At 45.1% G+C, this 10,677-nt stretch overlaps 1 protein-coding gene across 1 annotated transcript; it reads left to right on the forward strand.

The window, feature by feature from the left end:
• The first annotated feature begins 4,026 nt into the window (after positions 1–4,026).
• On the forward strand, positions 4,027–7,578 carry LOC112890785 (auxin-responsive protein IAA21-like). Its single transcript, XM_025957644.1, has 5 exons — positions 4,027–4,445; positions 5,231–5,421; positions 6,072–6,213; positions 6,836–6,897; positions 7,210–7,578. Exons 1-5 carry the CDS (start codon positions 4,198–4,200, stop codon positions 7,245–7,247), a joined length of 681 nt encoding a protein of 226 aa, XP_025813429.1. The 5' UTR covers positions 4,027–4,197; the 3' UTR covers positions 7,248–7,578.
• The last annotated feature ends 3,099 nt before the right edge of the window (positions 7,579–10,677 follow it).

Raw genomic sequence — 10,677 nt, forward strand, 5'->3', positions numbered from 1 at the left:
ATGTGGTGGTATGCCTAGTGAGACTTTTAAATTTGTAAGACTTATTTATGTTTATCTATGCTAGTGTGATCTTAGAACTTATTGCCTTTGTGATGATCATGACTTGATGTAATATTTATTTCCACTTTGATTGTCGTGATATATTTTGTCATATGCATCACAATGATATTTCTCACACTATGCACCCCACTAATGCAATGATACAGGGAAGCTCTTTTAATATGCGCAAATGGCATTTGAGGACATTGTTGATTCTATCTTGAAAACTGCGCATATTAAGGGGGAGTTCAACTATATGATTGACTTCAAGATGATTTATGGTATTACTTGTGAGGCTTAATTGTGTTGTCATCAATCACCAAAAAGGGGATATTGAAAGTGCATTTGGCCCCCTAAGTGGGTTTTGGTATTGATGACATGCATAATTAAGGAGCTAATATGTTTATCGAGCTATGGACAGGTTAAAATTTAATAAAATAAAATACTTGCGTGAAAAGATGCCAATCTACTTGATAGACGCTGATGGAGCTCAAAAGAAGATCTTTATTTATTTTCTATATTTAATTTGAGTATTGGAAACACCGTACTATTAAGAGGGATGTGAATGGATAGATTGAAGATGTCAAAGTGCTTAATTGAGATGCTAACTATCTAAGAGAGGCACAAATCACACACTTATGCACCTAGTTTTAGCACTGTCTCAGTGTGTGTCGAAAGTTCCAACCATGGGTTGGAAGTTCTGAACCCTGTCGAAAGTTGCCAGACAGTTCCGACAGGGGGTCCTCGGCCGGCTATTTTAATTAGGGTCGGAAGTTCCGACCCCGTGTCGAAAGTTCCAATAATCACTTAACTAGCACTCTAATAGCTAGTTTTGGGGCTCGAGTATTTATACCCCCTCAGCCCCGTCTTCATTTGCTGCTAACCTACACAAGAAAAATACCTTCTTGAGCTTCCAAAACACTTCCCCAATCCTTCCAAGAGCTAATCCTTGAGTTGATTCGAGCTAGGGTTTAGGTGAGAGCAAGATTGAGGAGTGAGCTAGAGCTTTTAAGTGAAAAGGCAGCCACGTTCATCTCAAGGATACTTGAAGCATCTTTTCATCTATCGATTCGCATTTGTTACTCTTGAGACTTGCTTCTAGACGGTTCGGTGTCGCCCGGTTGAGCGTCCTCTCGTGTGTGTGCGCCCCGGGAAGTTTGTATTACCCATCCTTTGTGGATTTTATAGTAAGTGAGTCAATCCTCCTCTGTAGTTGATTGAGTGAGGTAAATGGTTAGTGTAAGATCTGACTCTTTGTGAGCTCCTCAACGGAGACGTAGTTTCTTTAGTGGGAGTGAAATTCGGGAATAAATCTCTTGTGTCTTGTGCTTATTGCATTTATTTAGTTCTTGTTTACCTAGAGTTTATTTTATGCTGATCTACGTACTCGAGTTGTTGTGCTTGCAAAGATCGTCCGCAGAAATCTTCTAGTATCATTGCGCAACTTTTGATTCCACCAGATTCTGCAGTTTCAAATTTAATTTTGAATTTCGTATAAGAACTTTCCTTTTCTCAGAAGTTCCGATCCAGTGTCGGAAGTTCCGTCAGATTTAATTGCTGCAAATTTTTTTCAGATTTTTCAAATACGCCTATTCACCCCCCTCTAGGCATCACCAAGACACTTTCACAGTCACCCACCAGCGAGCATGACTAAACTCCCTCCCACTCCCGATCGCTACAGTATTTTTCGTGCATGGTACAGTCCCGCAAAAGTGGCCCATGTTCCACTTAGCCCACCGGACTGATTCTCTAATGGGTTGTGACAACCTCCCCCACTTAAGAGACTTGATGTCCTCGTTGAGAAGCCGAGCCAACTTACCCTAACGTAACACCTACCCAGGAACTACTCTCTCGGTCAAGTCGATACGTCCAGTATCGGCGCATGTGCCATACCGTGTCCACACAGGGTTCACGCGTCATGCACATCATGCCCACACATCTGACCTGTATGCGCCCGTGACATGGTAAGAGCCTGCTCTGAATATCAAATGTAACGACCCCTGACACTGTGACAGTCAGGACGGATGGAATAGTAGCTAAATCTCTCCTCCGATCCCTCCCATCTCGGAAATAATTAAACAAAATCTTATGTGGTTTCAGCATCAATTTTCCAATGAGGCATAAGTTGATCGGGTAAGTGTTTGCTTTATATGATCTGCGATTTGTAATTTTGGATCATGATTCAAACTACAGTTCCTCTAGAAAAAGATTCAAACGTAAAGGAAATATATATAGCACACACTTCCAGAACTGGAATCCGATCGAGATAGCGATTGATGTCACAAGCATTTGCAAACGGATTAGAATGACCGTCCCAAATTACAATCTATTTTATTTTTTCCAGATATATATATTTTGCTATATATCTAAAAACTATAGCATATGCCCACCCTCCGCCCCCTGCTCTGGTGCGTCTTTGGAACATGCTCTGCTTAGTTTGACAAGTCCAATTTCGTGACCTAGCAGAACAAACTCGACCGAAGATTAGAAATAAAGGACAAACAGCACTAATTACATTAATTAAACCCAACCAATTTCTACTATTATCACTACTAGTATAGTAACTTCTACTGCCTGAATTAGAAACCGCAACAAACTGAGCTGAATTAGAGCTCTGTGTGTGATCGACGCAGCATCGGCACTGCCCGGCAGCTCAGAAGATCCGATCCATGTCCTCCTCTAGGTCAGGTCAGCTGGGACGTCGTCTTACTAGCTACGACATGAGCTGCAAGCAACCACACACCTACATGCTATGCGGCATGCATGGGATCCCCATCGGTGGATCGCCAACGACGATCCCATCCAATCCGCGTCTCATCACGCCCGCCCAGGGCGACGCCTGCGCGGCTGAGAGATCGATCCATCGATCCAGCAGCTGCCATGCCATGGGCCAGGGCACATGCACGGTCCCGCCGGCCGGCCGCGCTCGCGGGCACCGGTGGTGACCACCACTCCTCACCCACCCACCCATCCCGTCCGGACACACGTGCACGGGAGCCGATCGACGCCATTAATCCGGCCGGCCGACGACGTGCCCCATCAGCTGCTAGCCGCTCGCTATGCGACGACGACGGCGGCGACGGCAGGCGCCGCGCGTGCATTGGCGGCCGGTGCCGCGTCGCCGTCGCCCCGTGGCGCGCGCGCGCGTCGCCGTCCGGCATCGCTCCTTGTCGGCTGCGGGCGCCCGGCAGCGGCCAAGCTCCAGCGTTGGCTGCCCGCCCGCCGGGCCGCCCGAGGGCTCCATCGTTCCGGTGGCGTCTCCACGTCGGGCCATCCAACCAGCGTGTCCAGTCCTACTCGCCCGTACTGCTCCCTTGTCTGCGACCCTGGCGTGCGACGCGTCAACGGCGAGGTAAAAAATAATGTAGTTTGTTTGCTATAGTAACAGTAATTTTCTATTTGCAAAACTGCAGTTTTGTCTCCAAGCTAACGAAGCCTCCTACTGTCTTACAACTATTTGAAATTGACGTGTTTAAAAGCCCATTTATTTGCTTCAGATGCAGATCCTAGAAAACATACAGATGGATGAGCGTGCGTGCGTTATGAGTATTTAAATTATACTATGTAATTAAAAATAGTAAAAACTAGTACTGCATTCTACTAGCCGTTTGCTTCATCTTGGGATTGTGCAATTATTACAATCTGGAAATTGCAAACTGAAAAAATAGTCCTAAAAGAGCATCATACTGCAAAATGGAGAACACACACGTAGTAGAAACTTCAACATTTGTACCTATCGAATAAAAAAAGCAATTAGATAGCACTGCTAGTAGCTTCAGTGGCACACTGTCAATTCGGAACCTTTCGAGTTTCCAATCACCTTTGATTCTTGCACTGCCCTACCTCCCAATGCCAAAGACAAAATCACCTAAAAGTTTGAAGAGGACAAAACATAAGCATAATCTAAACCAGCACTTAAGTATAGTTACAAATAAGTACAAGGACTTCTGTGCAAAAGCACGGCATTAAACCCCACCTCCTTGTCCTCTGCCTCCTCCCTCTCCCCACTCACGACCTCACGAGCTCAGCAGCAGCGGCGGCAGCGGCCAAGACAAACCTCGAGCCCATCCCTCCCTTGCTCCCTCTCCTCTTGACCCATCACTCCCCCAAGAACCCCGTATTCCCGGAGTTGGTGATGCTCGTGGAGTTTGGCTAGACATGGCGCCTCCACAGGAGCGTGACTACATCGGGCTGTCGCCGGCGACAGCAGCCACGGAGCTGCGCCTGGGGCTGCCGGGCACGGAAGAGGCGGTGGCGGGGACGCCGCTCACCCTCGAGCTGCTTCCGAAGGGCGGGGCCAAGCGCGGATTCGCGGACGCCATCGTGCGGATGGACGCGGCAGCAACAGGCAAGGCGCCGGCGGACGACGAGGAGGACAAGAAGAAGGCGCAGGCTCCGGCGGCAAAGTAGGTCTACCACACTCGGATTGCTGTGCGTGGATGGTGGGTTCGCGGATTGGTGGCCTGGTGGCAGTTTAAGCTCTTCTGTTTCTTTTTCCAAAAAAAAATCTTTTTTTATTGGGTTTCTTGGTGCTAGATGATTTCTTGGCGAGTTGCGCCTTCCTCGATGTTCTTGGCGGGTTTTAGGTGTTTTTCTCTGTAAAAATGTCTATTTACTTGCTTACTTTGTTTTTTCTGTGTGTGTGTGTGATCTGTCTCCTGCTTTTTCCCCTTGAAAACAAATAAACAATCATGCAGTTTCTAAACAAAAATATTTTTTTCAGTATTTTCTGATTAAAAATGAACAATCCTGGTGAATTTAGCTATTTATGTTACAGAAAAATTGCAGAAAAAGGCTGGTAGCTCATGTGGGCATAAGAGATTTCCCCTCTTTAGCTAAACAAAGAAGAACATTGTACGGAAAAGCTAACCTGTCCTTCCTCTGAAAAAGCAGACAAGGCTTTCTTCAGTTCTTCTGTTGCGAAAAGAATTAACTTTTTTGTCTGTTGTCAATTTGCGTGATGCCAGTGTACCAGTCCCTGAAACAAGGTAGGTAGCGAGTGGGCAATTAGCCTGCTTTTCCGTTATGCTCTCTGATTAGTATTTGGGAATGTCTGCCTGCTACGTACTTGCAAGCTCGTTTATCCGGCAACTATTTGCAGCTGAAGCTGTGCTGTGTTTTTTAATCTTTTTTTTTTTGCAAATTTGAGCAATATTTGGTGGATACTGACTCTTTCGAATAACTGTAACAGGGCACAGGTGGTAGGATGGCCACCAATCCGCAGCTACAGAAAGAACACCATGGCGATGAACCAGGGTTGCCTCTATGTCAAGGTTAGCATGGATGGTGCGCCATACCTCAGGAAGGTGGACCTTAAGATGTACAACAACTACAAAGAGCTCTCGCTGGCGCTGGAGAAAATGTTCAGCTCCTTTACTGTTGGTGAGTTCTTGGGTTGGTTCTGATCTTTCCTTCCTCAGCACTATGATTTTGTCTGCTAGATATGTATAACATTTCTTGATTAGCTGATTCTTTTTCTATGAATTGTTGCTTGAAGATATGCAGTATTCACAGTACATGTAGATCTACTTTCCGTATATATGACATTTCCATATGATACCTATACAATGATGTGGTTATCTTAAGCATTTTAGACTGTAGTTCTACAGTATAACTATTCCTCGAATTTATTATGAACAAGGACCAGTGTTTCTGTTGAATATCGATTGATGTTTCTATTCTTAGTTCCTACTTGCCCTGTCATCAATATCTCTTGCATTATGTATCAACAGAAGAGCTATTGGAGTATTATACCTTCTATCATCCTCCATGGCTTGTAACGATGCTGTTTGCATAAAGCATTCTGTTATGGATCATCCCCTTTCATCCAAAAACAGAATCTATATTTGGCGTGCACAATGGTGCTTCATGCGTTTTGTGCTCAACTGCAGTTTGTTAGAAATGCCCTTGCTGTTGTATTTGAGATGCACGGAGTGTGGCAATGTTGTTTGTTCATCCATGTTGGTTAGAAGACTGACCTAGAGGCGTTTTGTATGGTGGAGCAGTACTTGAATTTTTATCTATTCCTGCAGGTGATAATGAATCTAATGGGAAATCAGGAAGAGAAGGACTATCTGATTGCCGACTATTGGATCATAAAAATGGGACTGAGCTTGTCCTTACATATAAGGACAAGGATGGAGATTGGATGCTTGTTGGTGATGTCCCGTGGAGGTGAGTGATTTCCTTAGCCCAAATTTTATTAATTTATTTACTAAGAGAACTAGCAAAGTTGATGGATTTGAGCTGTATTTTTAAAAAATAATACTTAGGTGAAACCTTTTATCATCATCTGCATGTATCCTTGTCTTAAATATATTGATGTATTGATTTTCTTATAGTGGATTGGAAAATTTAGTATGCCCTGTTTACTGCTTTGGGTTTTGAAGTTCTTCGTTTGTGGGTGTTGATAACTTGATATGCTGCTCTTAGTCCTGTGTAAGTTCTATAGGGAAGATTTTGTAGATCACTTTTCATCAGCACATGGATTATTGTTCCTAAAGGAATATGGGAAAGATTAATGGTTTTTAATTAATAAAGTAAAACTATAAAAATGCTAAGGGAAGCTCGAATTTGAACCTGTTGAATCCCTACCTGTTGGGGGAGTGGTGGAGGTTATCTTCTCCCTTAACACCTTGTTATTCTACATCTTCCATAGGCCTACACAGGGTGCCAGTTACTGCCCCACTAACATTTTGCATATTCCGATGAGTTTTTGACTTGAACCAAGGGTGCAGGAACTGTGCTGTCTTTGAAAATAAAGCTGCTTCATCTCTGAAATTTTGCTCTATTGCAGAATGTTCATGGGCAGCTGTAGGAGGCTCAGGATCATGAAGGGCTCAGACGCAGTGGGCCTTGGTAAGTACAAGCGATATGTGGTTGAATATGGATGTATTGCTAGTGTTCATGCCTTTTTTCTGTGGCGGCATATCAGAGAATCTACTGCCTGCAGTTCTGCTGTCTGCACTGGTGCACCTTGTATAAGCTTTTCTATAAAATTATTAGAAATTCCAATTTGCTTGAACTAGGTCTGGTCTATTCCTTATACTGTGCACGTGAACATGTGTTCACCCTGCTTTTCTGGTCATGAATCAGGAAGCGAGTCTCCATTCTTCACTTGTTTTCATTTGTTACAAGTGTGTAATCCGATAGTGTACTTAATATTTGCAGCACCCACAGCCACCGAGAAGAGCAAGAACGGTAACTAGGAAAAAAGATGAACATGCTCTGCTCCCAGCAGCCTCATCATACTCTTACCTGTAAGGTCCCATTCTCAAACCCACAAGGTTAAAGGACTTAACATGTGAGAAGGGGATTACTTATATCCATATGTACCCCTATGGTTTTTGTTTTTTCCTCTTATTTTGCTTCTTTTTTTGGGTTTGGACTCAGATATGTTAGGTTGCAAACATAAGATGTGTGAGTATGTCTATGTCTGTCTATTTGACCGTGTATCATGTTTTCTGTTGTAAATGGTTTTTATGCTGTAAGTTGCCAACTGTTTTTGGAGTGCTGCTTTGTGCTTACTAACTTCCCGCATGATCCAGCATCTGTTTCTTTGTGAAACCCTCTCTTGAAGGGCCGCATTTCTGTGTGAGCATTCTTTTGTAACCTGATGATCATTCAGGTCCTTTAGCTGTTCTTGCAGAACCGTCAAATCCTGATAATTCAGCAGTTAGGAGATCAAATCAGGCTGTCATAATCATCTGTTCCTATTCCAAGCCATTGCACTTGCTCAGTTGCTCGCTTCAGTTACTGGCTCTGTGCATCCAAAACCCTACCAAGTGAGCTGGTCCAGAAGTCCGGAGTCCCTTTTGGTGTCTGGTCCATTCCAGTCTCTATGCAGCATGCACTGGAAGTCTGCAAGCGTAGTGCAGATCCTATTGTCAATAGTGGGCCTCAACCAGTGCTTGTGTTAGTGGGGGCCTCCCCCCCCCCCCCCCCCACCCCAATCTGTTATCCTTTTCCTGGTGCCATGATACTTTCTTTGGAAAGCAGGGGGTAGGCTTCCCTGCAATCATTCATCCAGCATCAAGTAAAGCAGGAGATGGTGGTGGAAGGAAACTGAATAAAATTCGGTGAGGGTTGTTCTCGTTGTCACCGCCGCGAATTCGGGCTTTTTTGTTTTTCTTGCAGGGCTCTTGATGTGTGTACAACATACACTAATATTTCTACACCGATGCTTTGACTCTGTTCATCATCCAGATCATCCAGGGGCTATGTTTATGTTTGGCAGTGCGGCTCGGTGGTTGGCATTGTGGTTTTGTTGGCCCATAACTGCATTGCATATTCTTATTATATATAAAGACGAACTGCATTTGCATATTGTGCTGTTGCTTAATATATGGATTGGTGTCCTTTCATGCCGAGACACAGGAGATGCTGATGCCTCCTGTCTTGCTTGTGCTGCCACTATTCTACCTAGTCCTGCTTCCTGCATGCTGCCATTGGCTAGTTTATTTTTGACGGGGAGAAAAAAAGAAAAACAACCAAATTAAAATGAAAAAGAAAAGAAGATATGTTCTGATTCCTCAGCAACTAAGCAAAGCTGCAACATGGTGTGGTTTTATTGCCTTGTTGGTGGCCTTGCTAGGGCATATATGTGTTCAACTGCTACTAGTGTGGTGTGGCCATCGGTGTAGCGGGTTGGTTTTGTTCTGATTCCTCAGCAACTCGGGCGCCAAATGTGGTCGCCCAACCAACCAGGGCCGTCGCGCATCGCTTTTGCCTTTTTGGCCGCTGCTGCTGTACGCGGTGGTCCTGCGCCTGTTGCTGCTGGTTCGTTCGTTCCTGTGGCATGTGCAACATTGTCAATTCATGTTTGTTTCCTTACCATTACCATATTATTCTCGCTCTCCTACACAACCAGACCTTTTTTGCATTCCCATCCCTGCTGCAAAACCTTTGCCTCGGATCCTCGTCGTCGGAAATGCGTGACTTCTGCGTGGATTTTAAGGAAAAATGTGTAGTTTATATGCAAATTTAATTATACACCCTTGGGACGCGATGATTGCAGCGAGGACATCTGCTTTGATGACTGGATCGCTAGATGTTCTCGCCATCTTGAGTTCTATGAAGTTCTTTCACAGTGTGACGAATGATTATATTGCAGGAGTTCCAACCGCACAAGCGCAAAATCTGCTGCTGCTGCTGGTGCAGAACGCGAGTGCCTACTCTCGGGATGCCTTTTCCGGTTCCCCTTTGGGTGTCCAAGTAACGAAGCCCATCCATGACTCCTCCATCGAACGTGCAGCTGCAAAGGAAAGGGAGGGAGCGAAGAACCGCGCGTGCGCGCGTGCATCAGCGCGTCCGGGCGGGCGTCCCTTGGAAACGTCTGTGTGGGTGGGTAAGCAGGAGGCCGTGATGATGGCCGGATCGAGAGTTTGGGGGCAGGCACAGTACTAATGGCAGTGCGCGCAGCTCCAACGGCCGCCGCACCTCGCCGCCGGCGAACTGGGGACACGGTGCGCAGGACTGCAGGAGGATCTGAGGTGCACCTGATTGTCCATCTCTGTGTGTGTTTGTGAGCGTGCTACTCTGGCTGTGGGGCGCTCGCTCTTGCTACGCTTCGTGGTCCTACGTACGAATTATCAGACGCGTACGAAGGCGTAGAAAGTGGCTCGAAGCAGAAGGGTCCAGTCCATTTCGAGGCCGCGGGCATGTGAAGGAACAGTTGACCCGGGCGCACACGGCGGATCCGCATGTGTTGCACAGATGAGATACCACCGTACCTTACGTGCAGGTGATGTACCCTGCTGCTAGTAGAATGTGAGACGTACAACCGTGAGGGCAAAGGCAGTTAACAGAGAGGGATGACATGTGACGAGCTCTAACCGTAGTAAATGATGGGGCGACAGGTATTCGCCTCTTTCCCCGCCGTATGGATAAAAAAAAATGAAAAACGTGCTGCAACTTTGAGTGGAATTTCTATGCATTATATGTGAATGATAAGAAACTGGGGAAAATGAAGAATTTTAGTGTGTGGTAATAAAAAAAACTCTACAAGTGGATAACAAGGGGAAGAGTAAAATGCAAACTGAATTTAACTCAGCCAGTACGTAGTAAGGTCGCTTACGGTAGAATACACTAAGGTTCGAGGTTCGAGTCTTTGCTCGGCACGTCTGCCTGTATTTTTAAAAATTTAATATATTAATTGACCGGTGTTATTCTTTCGGTGGTACGTTGATCGTGAGATGTCTATAGAAATCTTCAGTGGTAGGTATGGGTAAGTGTACATGTATGTACGTGAGCTTTGTTGTTTCGTAAAAGGAAAAAAAGAAGAGAAAAAAGAAGGAAAAAACACATGAAGGAAAAAAAAACTGTCCTGTAAATGTGCGACCAACTCAGCGCCGACATGTTTAGTGGTCGAGCGCGCTAGTTTATGTGCGATCGTTGAAACTTGCTAACGGCGAGCCAGCGTGGGAAACAATTTTCTTGTCTCTGATACCTTTTGTTCCACCTCCCAAAAAGTTTTCATGACACAATAGTAAATAAAATCTTTAAACCAATGAAACCATTTCATCTTTTCCTGATTCTTTGTGCGGTAGTGTCCTGTCTTCGTTTATTCATGTACGCAATCAAGCGAGAGAAAAATCATGGGCCAGCAACTTGCGACTGATGAACAGGAGCCGAGTACTG

The sequence above is a fragment of the Panicum hallii genome, chromosome 4 (genome assembly GCF_002211085.1).
Source record: "Panicum hallii strain FIL2 chromosome 4, PHallii_v3.1, whole genome shotgun sequence".
In the NCBI taxonomy this organism is placed as follows: domain Eukaryota; kingdom Viridiplantae; phylum Streptophyta; class Magnoliopsida; order Poales; family Poaceae; genus Panicum; species Panicum hallii.